The 18,593-nt window shown below is 41.9% G+C and overlaps 1 protein-coding gene across 7 annotated transcripts in view; it reads left to right on the forward strand.

The window, feature by feature from the left end:
• The window catches only part of LOC128699959 (AF4/FMR2 family member lilli), a 183,237-nt gene that overhangs the window by 158,218 nt on the left and 6,426 nt on the right, over positions 1–18,593 (forward strand). The window contains exon 1 of one of the 7 annotated variants that reach the window (XM_053792803.2): positions 13,987–14,331. The exons of the other annotated variants lie outside the window; for them this stretch is intronic. Coding sequence (XP_053648778.1) covers positions 14,217–14,331 — 115 coding nt within the window. The 5' untranslated portion in view covers positions 13,987–14,216. Of the gene's footprint in view, positions 1–13,986; positions 14,332–18,593 lie in introns of those variants that run through there. 7 annotated transcript variants of the gene reach the window in all.

Here is an 18,593-nt window from a genome sequence, read left to right on the forward strand (position 1 = left end):
CTTTCACCACACTCGCACATTATCACTGTTTTTGCAGAGGTGCTCAGAATACAACAGTCTAGAAGCATACACATATAAAGATACACAACATATCCCTCCAAACTGCCAATATCCCAAACCCCTCCTTTAAAGTGCAGGCATTGTACTTCCCATTTCCAGGACTCAAGTCCGACTATATGAAAATAACCGGTTTCCCTGAATCCCTTCACTAAATATTACCCTGCTCACACTCCAACAGATCGTCAGGTCCCAAGTACCATTCGTCTCCATTCACTCCTATCTAACACGCTCACGCACGCTTGCTGGAAGTCCAAGCCCCTTACCCACAAAACCTCCTTTACCCAGGCTTATTGGCCCATGGGAGGCAGGTCCAAGTCTCCTACCGGCTCAAACCAATGACCCAACTTATTCAGGTCAGGTCACATCCACTTAAGGAAAGAGCACGGCATCAGACCTATTCAGCATAAGCTAGTCAGGGCCAACTCACGCCCACTTGACACTATCACAACAGAAACATCCATAAACTGGAAGAGCAGGCAGGGAAAACTGGATAGATCATAGATCAAAGACTAGGTATCGATGCGCCAGGAGTAAGTATTAGGATAGACGAGTGGCATCCCACAAGGCTTTGTATAGGGACCGATGCTGTTTCCCCGGTATACCTAAACGACATACCAGAAGAGATAGACCTGTGTAAATAAGTTTATTTAAGCACAGGTACACATTATCATACATAGTGTAAATTACCTAAGATAACATGAAAAAAAAGTAACATTTCCATCTGCCGAGGTTGATGTTAACTAATGAGGTGAATGAAAGCTGGGATAACAGGAAAAGGCTTCAAGCATGGTCATATGTGGAGATGAAGATTGAGACACTTACGCAGCATATGGGAATCTTTATTCAGGAAACTGTTTCCTGAATGAAGATTCCCATATGCTGCATAAGTGTCTCAATCTTCAACTTGTCGGTTTTTCAAATCATTCATCACATATGTGGAGATATTGGAAGTCAACCTCAGCAAGTACTATGACAATTGGGACTTAAGAAGAGCAGAAATGTAGTCCAGCTTGGAGACTGGAACAAGCTACACACGTCACATAGGAAGCTAGGGATGAGTGCGGTACTGGTCTACAGTGATATATACATCCATCACCCACCTATGGAAGGTATTCAAGTTCCTAAATATGAAAAGTCGGGTTTAGCATAGATATATCAGTTGATTTCTGTTAATGGTTCCAGGGATCATTAAGCCCAGGGCCTGGTCTCAGACCTGGTCTTATAAATTAAAGACCATTAATCCTGCCAGAGTGCAAAACGTTAAGCAGGCTTCTGTGGACTATCACTAATATACTAGTACTAATATCTTTGCTACAAGTACTAGGTATACAGACCATAGCTGACATCAATGACATACTACTATATAGAAAGCCACTTGTTATGCTGAGCATTCCCCGCAAATTAGGTCAGTTTTTGTCCCAGGATGCGACCCACAACAGTCAACTAACACCCAGGTACCCATTTTACACTGATGGGTGAACAGGGTCAGCAGGTGTCTTTTGGAAGCACATCCCTAACGTTTTCCATGTCCAAACACTAGAAACATTGAAGGGGATCATAAGATTATTAATCTTGAGCTGTGTGTAGAAGTTGGCGCTCAGTAAGCACCAACCTCCAGCTTGACACTTCTCACGAAAAATATATTGTCGTTAGTAAACGTCTCAAACCTTTCCAAAAAGTCGAAACCTTGAATGAAAACAATTGTCTCATTTTTCTGTATATGTTAATATTTCTAATTTTTTTAAATTTCTAAAATGTTATTAAAATCACCCAAGATAACCCCGAAAAGCTAAACAGTGGGTTATTGGGTTCTTAGAAAAGTTGGGGCGCCATTGTACACTAAGAGAAAACACCATAAGTGTCTGGGGCCCAAGACTGTTCAACAGCCTCCCACCATGCATAAGGGGAATTACCAATAGGCTTCTGGCTGCCTTCAAGAGGGAGCTGGACAGATACTTAAAGTCGGTGCCGGATCAGCCGGGCTATGGTTCGTACGTTGGACTATGTGCGGCCAGCAGTAACAGCCTGGTTGATCAGGCACTGATCCACCGGGAGGCCTGGTCGTGGACCAGGCCGCGGGGGCGTTGATTCCCGGAATACCCTCCGGGTAGACTCCAGGTAGAAGGGTTAAAAGATTCCTACCCATAACAGGTGACTGCTGGGTGAAAAGCGGTAGCAGGGGTCAGGAGACTTGCTCAATATTGAACCCGGGTCAGTTTAATTGTGACTCGAAGGCTGCACCACAAGCGAAGCACGAGAACACATTAAAAAGGAAAAAAAAAAAGGCCTGGACAACCATCTTCATAAATGCTCCACCGCCCCTGGGTGCACTCACCCGAAAAAGTCCCGATGGACGCAGGATATGGACACCCCGACAGACAAATGGCTGTGTTGGGAGACATATTGATCCTCGTGAGGTTGGGAGTGAGTCTTCCACTGCTGCTAGTATACCTCCACCCCATCCTGAGTAGAAAGCCATCCATTCTTGGAGTCCGCCCGCTCTGGCAACTCCCTCCCTTCCTTCCTCTACCATCAATCTTCAACTCTACTGTCCGATAATTGTGCAATCCATCTTCAGTAACGATATATGGTTGAAAAAATGAGCGAGAAATATTGAAAAGCATCACTGTTTTTCTTGGTGAGTTTTGTTTGTGCCCGTGAGAGCCTTGTATTCTGCCAAGGCTAACCAAAATATGCTCCAGATATTTTCTAACCGGGATAATTCAACAGTTTTTTTTATAGCAATATTTTCTCCCTGGATAAAACGTGGACATGTTCAATAAGGGCTGAAAAATAATGGGCAACCTCGTAATGGGAATTCTGTCCAATGGGAGCCCCGTGGGGGCGTGGTCGGGACTGTGGCTCGACCAATAGCGCGCTGGGGAGCCAGAGCTGCCGACCAATCCCAGCGCAGGGAAAGTAATAAGGCCTGCCTGAACTTCCCAAATTGCTAACATTACTTTTACGGCAGCCCTAATCTTTAATATTTCTGAGCGCGGGGGATCCCACAAGTTCAACATTGCTTTCCCAAAGAACATAATGCCATTTTCTGCGTGATGTTGGATTAGGATTTGACCCCTACGGTGCTTGTTCATCCACTACTGACGGCTCCCCTATTACGTTGCATAACACACGCTGCTGGAGAGCACTTGAGGCTGGGGTTCTGGCCTGGGGTTTCTTCCCCAGTAACCTCATGTTCTCTCGCTTCCCAGGAACTCATAATTCTGATAACTTCATCGTGCAAAGTTGGGAGGGTCTACGAGGCATCGATCAGACGTAGTTGTCATGGCAACGTTGGGGTAATGGGGGTATTGGGGGGGGGGCAGGACACGGTAACCAAGACCAATTTGATCCCTGAGTCCCGAAATTGGATCCCAGCTTCAGTGGCGCTGCTGGGAGCGGCCGCCCAGGACACACTGTTGCCTCCACCACCACTGTTACTATTACCATTACTATTGCTGTTACCATCACTATCATCAACACAACTGATAGATTGGGAGGTTGTGAAGTTACTGGGAAAATGTGAAAAGGAAAATGGGAAAGTGCAGGACAATTTCATCCTCCCCCTTCCCGCTACTGGTTGGTTTCCCCCGTTACTGTTCGGTTCCCACAGCTACTGTTTAATTCCCTCAATTACTGTTTGGGGCCCTCTGTTACTGTTTTGCTCCCTCAGCTACTGTTTGGTTCCCTCTGTTACTGTTTGGGTAGGTAGAAGTAGCTGAATGGTCTCGGCAGAGCTGGTATTGCTGTCGTAGCTCTACATTTATTGTAATTTTAGCTGTGATGAGAGGAAAAGAGAGAGAGAGAGAGAGGAAAGGGGAAGGATATATCGAGGCTTTTCCTCTGCCCCAGAGAGAATATTCCTCCTTTTTTTTCAGGGAGAGACGGGGACCCTCTTCTTTCCATTCTCTTCCCGAAACCCTTTCTACTCTTTAAAAGAGTCAGCGCAAGGCACTATCGCCTCTACTTCTCAGGCTGATAGGGTCTCCTCTTGGTCTTCATTCTCGGGTGTCTGAAGCCTTTCTGGTCTTCGCAAGAGGACAAAGAGAGAAGAGAAGAGATGAAACCCGGTTAGTCTTTGCCAAAATATATTTCTTTATATTTTTCCTCTGCCTCTTCTCGTTTGGTCTCGCTAGGGAGTAAGACCTTGTATTGGGACCTGTTTCTTGAGCAGGGTATGAAGGTCCTTGTGGCTCATATTTGGTCTTTTGCTGGTAGATGAGAGAGATGTGTGTTGCTTAGTTCCTTCAGTCTATGGCAGTTGCTTCCTTCAGTTTCTGTTACTGTTGCTTCCTTCCTTCAGTTTCTGTTACTGTTGCTTCCTTCAGTTTCTGTTACTGTTGCTTCCTTCAGTTTCTGTTACTGTTGCTTCCTTCCTTCAGTTACTGTTGCTTCCTTCAGTTTCTGTTACTGTTGCTTCCTTCCTTCAGTTTCTGTTACTGTTGCTTCCTTCCTTCAGTTTCTGTTACTGTTGCTTCCTTCCTTCAGTTACTGTTGCTTCCTTCCTTCAGTTTCTGTTGCTGTTGCTTCCTTCCTTCAGTCTCTGTTACTGTTGCTTCCTTCCTTTAGTTTCTGTTACTGTTCTTCCTTCAGTCTTTTTAATTGCTAGTTCCTTCCTTCAGTCTTTGTGATTGCTGGTTCCTTCCTTCAGTCTTTGTGAATGCTGGTTCTGGTTTCATCCTGCAAGTGTTGGTTCTCATACTCGCGTGCCACGTAATTTACCTCTTATTCAGTAAGGCTTAATGGATCTCGGCTTCAATAGGCTTAATTCATCCAAGATTCAATAAGCTTTAATTTATTATTGCAGAGAGATAGTGTTGTTTCCCATTTCAACAGGACGTTGTTAGCTCCCGCTGCAGTGGGATACCGTTAGTTTCGTCAAGTGTAAACCGTTAGTTTCTTCAACGAAAAACCGTTAGTTTCTTCAACGAAAAACCGTTAGTTTCTTCAACGAAAAAACGTTAGTTTCTTTAATTAACGAAAAAGTTAGGTATTCTGTGGGAAACTTAGTTTCTCCAACAGGACATTATTTGTTCTTGAACGGGAGAGAGCTACTTGTTTCAACGGCAAACGGCTAGTTTATCAACGGGAGTTTTCCAGTGGGAAAACGTTAGCTTTTCAACGATCCTTTGCGGATGATACTAGGATCTGCATGAGGCTGTCATCTGCTGAGGACGCGGTTAACCTCCAAGAAGATATAAACAAAGTTTTCCAGTGGGCAACGGTAAACAATATGATGTTCAATGAGGACAAATTCCAACTACTCCGTTATGGAAAACTGGAGGAGATAATAACTAGAACAGAGTATACTACTGACTCTGGCCATACAATAGAGCGGAAAAATAATGTAAGGGACCTGGGAGTAGTAATGTCTGAGGATCTCACTTTCAAGGATCACAACAGTGCCACGATCGCACGTGCAAAGAAAATGATAGGATGGATAATGAGAACTTTCAAAACGAGAGATGCCAAGCCCATGATGATCCTTTTCAAATCACTTGTTCTCTCTAGGCTGGAATACTGCTGTACATTAACATCTCCATACAAAGCAGGTGAAATCGCAGATCTAGAGAGTGTACAGAGATCCTTTACTGCACGTATAAGTTCTGTCAAGCACCTTAACTACTGGGAACGCTTGGAAGCACTTGACTTGTACTCGTTGGAACGCAGGAGGGAGAGATATATCATAATCTACACTTGGAAAATCTTGGAAGGAATGGTCCCAAATCTGCACACAGAAATCACTCCCTACGAAAGTAAAAGACTGGGCAGGCGATGCAAAATGCCGCCAATAAAAAGTAGGGGCGCCATTGGTACACTAAGAGAAAACACCATAAGTGTCCGGGGCCCAAAACTGTTCAACAGCCTCCCATCAAGCATTAGGGGAATTGCCAATAAACCCCTGGCTGCCTTCAAGAGAGAGCTGGACAGATAGATACCTAAAGTCAGTGCCGGATCAGCCGGGCTGTGGCTCGTACGTTGGACTGCGTGCGGCCAGCAGTAACAGCCTAGTTGATCAGGCCCTGATCCATCGGGAGGCCTGGTCATGGACCGGGCCGCGGGGGCGTTGATCCCCGGAATAACCTCCAGGTAGGTACTGTTAGCTCTTTAACAGGACACCATTACCTTTTCTTTAACGGGATGGTAATCGAGCGTAGCTCATATATTTGAATCTAGTCATGGGAAATCCCTGGAGTGGAGATGGAAGCTCCGTGTCACAGGCATGACATGCGTCTGGGACAAGTTTCGAACGAGTTTCCAGCCAAGTGTGGCACCGCCCTTACTGCATGTTACTAAGGTGTGGTCTCAGGGATGTCACTTTGTTATTAAGAACTCTTAGTTTGGTTCCTTCCCCCTTCCCCCGTCCTTGCCTTTCATAAGTCTGTAACCAGTTGTGCAGAACATCAAAATGTGTTATTTAATTTTTAAAGAGGTGGAGTGGTAAGCCAATGGAAGGCCTCGATCAGATGACCAAAAGCACCAGCGGCGGGTCTTCAAATGACTAAGACCCGCGTCGGGAAACGTTAATTTTGTCCCGTTGTCCTGACAAAATCTTATCTATTTCAGCTTCCATTCATTTCAGATCCCATTTCATGTATATTGTAATTCAGGTTAGATTAGGATTGGTTAGCTTAGGCTTAATCATGTTATAAAAACGTAGATTTAGTCACAAATAAGGGAATTAAAAAAAATGCTCTGGTTTAGCTTAGGGTATGATAAGTTATGTAAACGTATATTGAACCACAAATAAATAAATAAAAAAAAAAAGAACACGATATGTCTGGTAATGTCCAAGTCTGAATAAGGGATTGAGACACCTCTCCCACGAGCCCTCCTAGGGCGGGGAAGGTGCCAGAGCCAGAGCTTGCTACCACCTGCAGCTCACAAGGCTGCCATTCCCATGAGCCCCTCTGGGGCGGGGAAGATGGCAGACCAGAGGCCTAGCTTCTCCCTACGAGTCCCTTGAGGGCGGGGAATGGGGCTAGGCCTGGGGACAGTTGGTCTCGGAAGATGAGGAGGTGCTTGTGCCTCCTCCCATGGGAGACATAGGTCTCAAGCCACTCCCAAGACGGAGCCAAGGCCGGGTCACCATCTGGAAAAGTCCCGGGCCGGGAGAGTACCGGCGCATCATGAACAACAATAACAAGTCTGAACGTCAATCACTTAAGGTGCAAGAATGATCGTGAGAGTAACTTGAGTGCTGGGTATCGATGTCTCAAGCAGTGAGTGTCAGAAAGTTGGTGGGTGTTGATGGCATCAGCAGTATGGTGCATCCAGGGTGGAGAACTCGGCTCTCAGTCGATCAGTCGAAATAACCTGGGTTCGATCCTCACCCTTTTCCCCCATCCCGTGAATTAAAGCAGGATCATAAAAAGAACACTACAATAAGTCTACTGGTCTATGCTAGGCAAATACGTGAAATAAAAGAGCACAGTAAGTGTACTGGCCCATGCAATCCAAAACCTTTGGTGAGGAACGGTGTCAGACGCCTTCTTACTCTTCCCCCTAAAAAGCAATGTACCCGCCCCTCTTATTTTCGCTGTATCTTCTTTATCAAAGAATTGCAGTAGGTTCGTGAGGCAAGGCTTCTGCGTCCATGACTTTGTGTTAGCTGTTGTTTAGGAAAATATGTGTGTATGTACTCACTAATTGTTGTTGCAGGGGTCGATTCATAGTTCCTGTCCCTGCCTCTTCACTAGTCACTACTAAGTCCACTCTCTACCTGCTCCATGAGCTTTATCATACCTCATCTTAAAACTATGTATGGATCCTGCCTACACCAAATCACTTTGCAGACTATTCCACTTCTTGACAACTTTATGGCTGAAGAAGTACTTCCTAACATCCTTGTGTGTGTGAGTGAGAGATGTGTACATGGCAGTTAGGTGTGGTTGTTGTTAGTGAAAGCCAGGACCTCATTAGATTTGGGTGATTTTAGTTTGTATATTATTAGATTATTTGCATAAATACTTAAATCAGTGCGGGTTCTTCCACAAGTTACGTTTTTTGTTGCTTGTTTAAAATGTTAGGGTAAACTAATTTTTAAATGTACCTAATTATGGATTAATTTCCATGGCATAAGCTTAAAAGTCGTGAAAAGACACAGGATGCAGACCGAGCTCTGATTGGGAAAACGCTTTGCTCTCTGCTCTTTGTAGAGCTTCATTCGACGACGCTCTACATAGAGAAATGTTCCAATAAAAACGTCTGTAACTTGTGTCTTTACCTTAACATAATAAGTGGTCTTAGATAGCTAGTATGTTAGATCCCATGGGTCTCTTTCTCTTTCTCAATTTCCCACCCTTTATATTTCCTATTTTTTTCTGGAATATTTCTGTGTTTTATCAGAGAGAGAGAGAGAGAGAGAGAGATAAGGCTGTGTCAAGTACACAAGAGGGAACGTAGCCACCAGTCAATATTTTTTTAAAGACTAATAACTCTGTCTTTATCCCAGCTGTGCCTTAGTGTGATAGTGAGTGTTAAAGTGAGAATGTGAAAGTAAGAGTGAATGTGAGAGCGAGAGTGAATGTGAGCAAGGTTAGCACAGGTTTATGTGAGAGCCTGCCATAAATGAGCAGTCATACATGTGTATCTTAAGGCTACTAATGACAGCTTTTTGTTTTTAACTCTCTAATGTGCTGTGTTGAAAATTATATAAAATACCGACAAGTTGAAGATTAAGACACATGTGCAACAGCTGGGTGTCTTTATTGTTGAAATGTTTCACCTACACAGTAGGCTTCTTCAGTCATATATAGAGGCAACAGGTGTAGTAGTGAAATGAAGATGATGTAATCAGTCCATCAACCTTGGGGAAATAGTATTTGAGGTGGTCAGTCCCTCAGCCAAGCTGAGGGGCTGACCACGCTTATGTCTTCAGGCTAAGGGACTGACCACACTTGTCTCCAAGCTAAGGGACTGACCACACTTGTCTCCAAGCTAAGGGACTGACCACACTTGTCTCCAAGCTAAGGGGCTGATCACACTTGTCTCCAAGCTGAGGGACTGACCACACTTGTCTCCAAGCTTAGGGACTGACCACACTTGTTTCCAAGCTAAGGGACTGACCACACTTATGTCTCCAGGCTAAGGGACTGACCACACTTATGTCTTCAGGCTTAGGGACTGATTACATCATCTTCATTTCACTACTACACCTGCTGCCTCTGTATTTGACTGAAGAACCCTACCGTGTAGGCGAAACGTTTCAACAATAAAGATACCCAACTGTTGCACACTTGTCTTAATCATCAATTCCCTAATGTAACATCTTTCTATTGTGAATTTTTCTGTGTTGTTTCATGCTTACGTCCTGTGGATAGGTTGGTAAGCCTAGTTTCCTGCATTTTGTGTGTGAATAGGTTTCTAAGCCTATTTTTCCTTCTTTTGAATGTGGATAGGTCTCTAAGTTTGGTTTTCTGCATTTTGAGTGTGGATAGGTTTCTAAGATAAGTTTCTCTTCTTGTTTTCTGTATGAAGTGACTGGTAAGCCTGTTTTTATTTTTTAAGGTTTGTAACCTGTTATGGTCATTTTTTTTTTACTGAGGTTGGTTAGCATAATTTCCCATTTTCTTTATAATAAAATTTTGTCGGATATTTTTACTCTTTTACTTAATTTGTGCTTTTTTGTGATGTATTATTAATTGTAAGAGAATCTAGTTCTTTTAAATAAATTTAGGTTATATTTTTAGGAAAATGCAAATCGAATGCATTTTTATTACATTTTCTGAAGAATTTTGATTTTCTTTCCGCAATTAACTAACTGTGGTGTCACTATTTCAACTGTATTGAAAGTTTTCTTAATATATATATATATATATATATATATATATATATATATATATATATATATATATATATATATATATATATATATATTAAAGAGTTTATTGCATTTATGACACTCTTAAAGGAAAACTAAGATTTGTTGAATATTTTTAGGAAACAGATTTATTTGTCTGGAAGATTGTGATAGGTTGTTTTTAATGTTTTATTAATTGAAGTGGTTTTGTCGACACTGCTCACTTGAACATTCTTCCCTTCAGGGAGAGAATGTTGTCTCCCTGAGGGAGACAACATTCTCTCCCTCAGGGAGACAACATTCTCTCCCTCAGGGAGACAACATTCTCTCCCTCAGGGAAACAACATTCTCCCCCTCAGGGAAGCAACATTCTCCCCCTCAGGGAAACAACATTCTCTTCCTCAGGGAAACAACATTCTCCCCCTCAGGGAAGCAACATTCTCCCCCTCAGAGAAGCAACATTCTCCCCCTCAGGGAAGCAACATTTTCCCCCTCAGGGAAGCAACATTCTCCCCCTCAGGGAAACAACATTCTCCCCCTCAGGGAAACAACATTCTCTTCCTCAGGGAAACAACATTCTCCCCCTCAGGGAAGCAACACTCTCCCCCTCAGGGAAACAACATTCTCCCCCTCAGGGAAGCAACATTCTCCCCCTCAGGGAAGCAACATTTTCCCCCTCAGGGAAGCAACATTCTCCCCCTCAGGGAAGCAACACTCTCCCCCTCAGGGAAGCAACACTCTCCCCCTCAGGGAAACAACATTCTCCCCCTCAGGGAAGCAACATTCTCCCCCTCAGGGAAGCAACATTCTCCCCTCAGGGAAGCAACATTCTCCCCCTCAGGGAAGCAACATTCTCCCCCTCAGGGAAGCAACATTCTCTTCCTCAGGGAAGCAACATTCTCCCCTCAGGGAAGCAACATTCTCCCCCTCAGGGAAGCAACATTCTCCCCCTCAGGGAAGCAACATTTTCCATCTCAGTGAAACATTCTTCCCTGAAGGGAAACAACATTCTTCCCTTCAGGGAAACAACATTCTTCCCTTCAGGGAAACAACATTCTTCCCTGAAGGGAAACAACATTCTTCCCTTCAGGGAAACAACATTCTTCCCTTCAGGGAAACAACATTCTTCCCTTCAGGGAAACAACATTCTTCCCTTCAGGGAAACAACATTCTTCCCTGAAGGGAAACAACATTCTTCCCTTCAGGGAAACAACATTCTTCCCTTCAGGGAAACAACATTCTTCCCTGAAGGGAAACAACATTCTTCCTTGAAGGGAAACAACATTCTTCCCTGAAGGGAAACAACATTCTTCCCTGAAGGGAAACAACATTCTTCCCTGAAGGGAAACAACATTCTTCCCTGAAGGGAAACAACATTCTCCCCATCAGGGGAACAATTAACAAAAGTTACACAAATTTTCGATATTTTAATTGTTAATTTTGTACTAAAACTAACCTAGCAGGGTAGTAAATTATCCCAATTTTACAATAATTTACATTATGTTAAAGAGCCTAATTTTCCTAATCTAAGAAGTTTGCATAGCTAGTTAACAGCTAGTTAACAGCAGAAGGCCTACTGGTCCATACAACATAAGAACATAAGCAAGAAGGAACATTGCAGCAGGCCTACTGGCCCATGCGAGGCAGGTCCAATTATCCTACCGGCTTAAGCCAACACCCTAACCTAGTCAAGTCAGGTCACTTTCACTTAAGGAAGGAGCACGGCACGGCTTAATTCAGGGAACTGGAGCACAGATCTAGTTCCCTAGATCAAGAGCCCCTCACCAGCGTCCAGGAACCTTCCTTGAGGGAGCAGGTCCTTAAGTAACAGTTACATGAGACTATAAGTCTCGTGTTAATGTGGCTTTTCGGAGGCTTGTTTGAGCCCCCAGAAACAGTGAAATGTACTTATTCAAATTCGAAGATAATTTATGCAAATTAAGGCATTTTATGTTATGTAATTTTTAGGAAATTTGGGTTTGGTTGCTGTGTTAGTTTGGTTCAAAAAACTGCATATAAAAAATTTGTATTACAATATTTCGCTGTTTTCCTTCAAGAACAGGATGAATCTACACATTTTGTCCAATTTTTTTTCCCTTCGGGTAAATATTCTTTATTTCTAGGAATAAGTAAATGATTATTTTTTACTCTTTAACCTCGTGAGGTAAATTTTTTCGATATTTGTATTGGCTGATATAAATTTTCGTGAATTTCAGAATGTTTTAAGTAATTTGAATTACAATCACAGACTAAGCTATTTTTTTTTTTATCAGGGTTGCATCAGGGTTACCATTGCGGATACTTTCTCCTGAAGTTGAAAACTCGTTTTTTTTTTCCTTTCGCCCTGTTATTTTTTTTTTTTTATATCTCTGAGCTTCAATATATCAAGAGTTTTTTTTTTATTTGGATCATATTCCATCCGTCAATTGAAGTTGCCAGGCCTTTGAAAGAATAGTATTCTCATACATCCACTTGATGATCTGAAAACAGAAAACTAATAAATGGCCTGACGAAATATATGGAAAAGCAAACCTTACTAAACAAGCACAAATAACCCGCACATAAAAGAGAGAAGCTTACGACGACGTTTCGGTCCGACTTGGACCATTGACAAAGTCACACTGTGACACAGTCACACAGTGTGACTTTGTGAATGGTCCAAGTCGGACCGAAACGTCGTCGTAAGCTTCTCTCTTTTATGTGCGGGTTATTTGTGTATCGTTCCAGTCACGGTATTGTGCCTTTTTGTTATTTAGTTATTTACTTACTAAACAAGATTATAAGGTCGGCATTTTCGTGTTTGCTGCCGTTGGTTACGACTATTGGAAGTTTGGATGAGGTTGGCTAGACGTTAACCGAGTTATATACACATACATATATGGTATATAGGCGGGACCAGGAGCTGTGAATCGACACACACACACACACACACACACACACACACACACACACAGAGGAAGATGTAGAAAAAAACGTAGACAGAAAACCATGATAAAAATGAAATGGAGGGTTGGAAGATAATTAGGTGACAGCAATATGAAATGATTACCGTAAGTAGAGAGATTATTATAATCAAGGGGGAAGCGCTAAACCCGGAGGATTATACAGCGCCTGGGGGGGGGGATGTGGAAGGCATTCAGGCTTAATTCGGGGAACTGGAGCACAGATCCAATTCCCTAAATCAAGAGCCCCTCACCAACATCAAGGAACCTTCCTTGAGGGGATAAGTAGAGAGAGAGAGAAAACAAGGAAGGTAACAAACTAGGATGATTAAGAGCTCAATAGACCATTAGAGAAAAAGAACTAATATAATTGGTAGTATCAGGACTAACAAGTGTACATCAATTTTCTCAGATAACGGCCGGTAAGAAACGGAATAAAACGAAAGAAAAGAATTGGCAGAATGATGAGTACTTGGAAGTCAAACAAGGGTGACATTGTTAGACACACAAGCCAGTTAGTTTGTTCAATCTGTCGACTGTACGTGATTATGACTGCAGTTATTCACCCGGGTGTAACAATCAAGAATATTGTACTTAGTAGCTAAATTAGTGATTAAAGTTCTCCCTGCAGACACTGAGAAATACGTAACACAGTGAGCAAAGTTATAACTGAATAAGCTAGGTAACGTTACGGTAGTTAGCAAACTTAAACCAAATAGAAACTGAATTTATTAATTTAAAAACTAACTAGGAGATATACTATAATGGATGTATTGTAGTAAGCTCATAATAAACCCAACGAAAAGTCCCTTTTATGTAATTATGCTGATTTTTTTCTTTTATTTCAAGGGAAAGTGAGCCAACTATGAGGTAGATGGAAGTTTATTTTGCCACAGGTACACATAAGTACAATTATCATCCATAGTGTAAATTACTTAATTAAATAACCTATAAAAAAGTCAAAGTGATTTATTTCCATTGGAGTCCTTGATCATATTTATGGTGTTTAGTGATCTTTAATATAGTTTCACACTACCATTAACATACTATCTTTAATTAACATAGTTTCACACTTCGATACCATCATTAACATACTCTAGCTGGGGGTGGTGGGGGGGGGGGGAGAAGTCCTGTGTCCGGCTCTGCCGGGTTTAGGTCAGGGGTTCTACCTCACCTAATTGGGAAATTATTGTTCCCATTTCTGGTGTTGGAAGAAAGTTTATTTCCTCTTAGTTTCCAGCCCAAAATTGGAGCAATATACTTTTCCCATATTACTGGGTTTTGGTGGACCTTAAACCCCACAGCAACACTGGCAGTCATCAGGGGAACACTGACACTTAAAGTATCTGCTGCTACATGTATGACCTCGGGAAAATCTACTCTCACTGTTGACGAATTTAATAGTTTATATCATGAGAGAGATGTCCATTGACTGTGAAGAGGAATGCTCCAATATTGAAGATATTGAGATGGTGAATTTCACCGATTTTGAGCTCACTTTGAGATATTTGTTCACGGAATTTAAAGGTAAAAGTAACTGTAAGGGGGGGGGGGAGGGTTAATGACAAAAATACACAGCAATTACTTAATCTAGTAGTTTTGGTTATATTTGATTAGATTTTATTGCAAACGCTTTTTACGGAGGCTCCTGATTTCCTTTGGTAGTTTCTCAGGTTTATTAATTTTTTACTTTTGGTTAATATTGAATTCGTGGGCTCGGGTTTACCATATAAATTCTCCAATACTAAGTAGTTTATACAATAAGAACAGTTATACTTTGAGCCTATGGGTTGAATTATCAATGTTTGGTTACCCAAAAGGAAATGTAATGCAACTTAACCTAACCTAGAGTTTGACTCTAAATCTGGGTTAAGTTAGGTTTAATACCCTTTTTTTCTCATACAGATGAATAGATCCTTTGCATAAGCAAAAAATATAGCCATCCTCAATGCATAACCCATTTCATATTTGATGAGTTACATGTAAAGTTATTGCTAAGCTCAGAATAGATCTCCTAAACTTGGTACAGTATTAACCATAGTTTTCCATGAGTGTTAAATTTTGTTATGTCTGTTAGGTACAGTTATTCATATACAGTCATAGGGTTTTTTTCTTTTTATTAGAAATTGCAGAGTTTCATTAAGTGCTAAACCTGTGTGGGTCACTCAACAGAGGAGTGGCAAAGGCTTGATCTTCTGTCTGCCAAATGCTGGACATCTAAAATTGGCCAACTCCTGTTATCTTTCGTGATAACAATTTAGTCTCGTTGGTGCTGCAGATTTGGGCTGGGTGAATCCTCGTTTAACATATCGTGTACATCAAACGAAACTGCGAATCTCCACTTAGCATGTCTTGGTTGCGGAAAATTATGGTAATCTAAATTTGGACACGCTTCACATTAAATTGCAAGATCAACTTTACTGATACACTTTCACCTATGTCATTCATTGTTTTACATTTTTGGCATTTATAAATTTTCCCCCTTTAGTCACATTGATACTGCCTCTTGTTTGGGATGTTTTTCACATTTATTAGTAATGTTCTTGTACTGTACATAGTTTTATGCTGTGTCAAATAAGCTGTGTGATTCTCGGCAGTTTAGTGCTTAATTTGAATATGTATTATTATCTGTCAAGTAAGGAAATACATTTTGCACAACTGTACCTTTATTATAATGTACAGTACTTAGTGTACTTATTTATTGTCCCAGACCAGGCTTTCTGGTTGATGGCTTAAACAGGCAGGTTATTAGAGGTAGCAGCATCTTTTCCAGTGCAAGCACTTCAGCCAGGCTGATCAGGAATTGTGTTGAATTTAGGCAGTATTGTGTATTTTACAAAACTTGGCATATCTACACCATGCAATAAATGGTTATTTCTTTTGCAAATTGTTATTTTGAGAAATATTAACAAAAATATTACCTTTATTATTCCCCAAATGCTGCATCAGCACCAGTCATTGGTTAGTATATGAGTTAGTCATTGCATCTGGTCACTAGTAGAGAAAATATAAACGAAGATTTGCCAGTTTTATTACTGCCGGTAATGGAGTAAGTTAGGTTCTATTATGGCAGGTTATGACGGATTACGTTAGATATACCTTTGGTATACCTTTGATGAGTTTCAAGAGTTTTTCTTCTCCCAGAGCCTGGCCTTGGATCAGACTCATCTGGTGCTTGCCTGGTCAACCAGGCTGTTGCTGCCTACTGACCCATATATCCATCACAGTCTGGTTGATCAGGGACCTGGTTCAGTTTCCTCACAGATCCTGTACCTTCAGGTCAGGTTGCTGAGACTTTTCATTTTCTCTTAATCTTTACACCTTGTACGTTGAAATGAAGGGACAAATACCACATCCCCATAATCTTTTAAATATACGTATTCACTTCACTGTGACCTTCCATAGCCTCACATTAACTGATCACATGTACTATCGTTATTTATTCTGCTATTTCCATTGATATTTACTCTTAAATCTGTTGGTCTCAGATAAGTGGAAACTGAACTATCTGGCAATAGCTTGCTAGTGATTATCCTCCATATATTTCACCATCTGTCATACACTATGCACTGGATTGTTTACAACATTGTTGTAATCTCCAAAATTTAAAATCACTATTGGAGACTCACTATTTATCAATACCTTTGTCACTCACTGTATGATGATGGTTCAGTCAATTGTAGGCACCTCTTCCATGCATGTCTCTCTCTGAACTTTTCTTCTCGATTAAATTTTCAAGGTATTTTCTGTTATTTGGGTATCTCACTCTGTGGACAATACAGTGGACCCCCGGTTAACGATTTTAATCCGTGCAAGAGGGCTCATCGTTATGCGAAATAATCGTTATGCGAATGAATTTTCCCCATAAGAAATAATGGAAATAAAATTAATCCGTGCAAGACGCCCAAAAGTATGAAAAAAATTTTTTTTTACCACATGAAATGTTAATTTTAATACACACAAACTGAAAAAGGCATGCACAATTACATGACACTTACTTTTATTGAAGATCTGGTGATGATTGATGGGATGGGAGGAGGGGAGAGCATTATCTTCTTACTGTTTAGAAGGGGAATCCCCTTCCATTAGGACTTGAGGTAGCAAGTCCTTTTCTGGGGTTACTTCCCTTCTTCTTTTAATGCCACTAGGACCAGCTTGAGAGTCACTGGACCTCTGTCGCACAACAAATCTGTCCATAGAGCTCTGTACCTCCCGTTCCTTCAAGACTTTCCTAAAATGGGCCATAACATTGTCATTGAAATAGTCACAAGCACGGCTTGCAACAGCTGTGTCAGGGTGATTTTCATCTATAAAGGTTTGCAGTTCAACCCACTCTGCACACATTTCCTTAATCTTTGAAGTAGGCACAATGGATTCCACAACTGGCATAGGCTTCTCAGGGTTAGCCCCAAACCCTTCAAAATCTTTCTTAATTTCCATACTAATTCTCACCCTTTTTACCACAGGGTTGGCACTAGAAGCTTTCTTGGGGCCCATGGTCACTTATTTTCCAGAAACAGCACCGAAAATACTGTAATAATACGAAATATTCCGAGTGTATGCTTGGATGTTACCGCGGAGGCTGGCTGGTAAACAATGGGACGGAGCGGCACATGTGAGGCTGGCTGAGGGCACATTGGACGCGTCTCGGACAAAAATCGGTATGCGGGTTTTTAATCGGTATGCGGGGCAAAAATTTTGCGATAAAAGTAATCGTTATGCGGAAAAATCGCTATGCGATGCCATCGTTATGCGGGGGTCCACTGTATAATTCTCAGCCGAACTTTTTCATCACATGTGGGTAAACAGCCACTTGCTATATAATGATAACCCAAAGCACTGTGTATACCTGGAGAGGGTTTTGGGGGTCAATGCTCCTGCAGCCCAGTCTGTGACCAGGCCTCATGGTGGATCAGGGCCTGATCAACTAGGCTGTTACAGTTGGCCGCACGCAACCCGACATACAAACCACGGCCTGGCTGGTCAGGTACTGACTTTAGGTGCCTGTCCAGCGCCTTCTTGAAGACAGCCAGGAGTCTATTGGTAATCCCCCTTATGTATTATGGGAGCCAGTTGAACAGTCTAGGGCTCCCTCACATTTATTGTGTTGTCTCTTATCGTGCTAGTGGCGCCCCTGCTTTTCATTGGAGGGATGTTGCATCGTCTGTAATGTTAAAGCCTAGTTTCTAATGTTTCTCCTCTGAGACTTGTCCTAGTTTTCTCTTACTTTCTAGTACTTTCCAACTTATATGTATTAGTTTTGTCCCACTTTTGTGTGCTGAGCATTGATCTTAGACTTCCTTTGTCTGTTCTACATTTACTTTTCATCACTGATAGCTACTGTATATGCCACCTTGGTAACAGTTATGGGAACACACTGGCTGAAACTTAGCTCTGCTCTACACTAAACACTATATTTTATTTTTCTCTTCAGAAATTAATTGATATTCCCTTTGTGTTTTCAATATGTGTATTTGCACTCTGCAGGTTCACATGCATATTTTCTGCACTCTATCCCCTCAGGACCCAGCAGAAAAGCACTAATTGTCCAGAGCTCATACACACACACACACACACACACACACACACACATGAATCACAGGGATGTTAGGAAGTATTTCTTCAGCCACAGAGTAGTCAGTAAGTGGAATAGTTTGGGAAGTGATGTAGTGGAGGCAGGATCCATACATAGCTTTAAGCAGAGTTATGATAAAGCTCACGGCTCAGGGAGAGTGACCTAGTAGCAATCAGTGAAGAGGCGGGGCCAGGAGCTTGGACTCGACCCCCGC

Source organism: Cherax quadricarinatus, chromosome 64, assembly GCF_038502225.1.
Source record: "Cherax quadricarinatus isolate ZL_2023a chromosome 64, ASM3850222v1, whole genome shotgun sequence".
Taxonomy (NCBI): Eukaryota; Metazoa; Arthropoda; class Malacostraca; order Decapoda; family Parastacidae; genus Cherax; species Cherax quadricarinatus.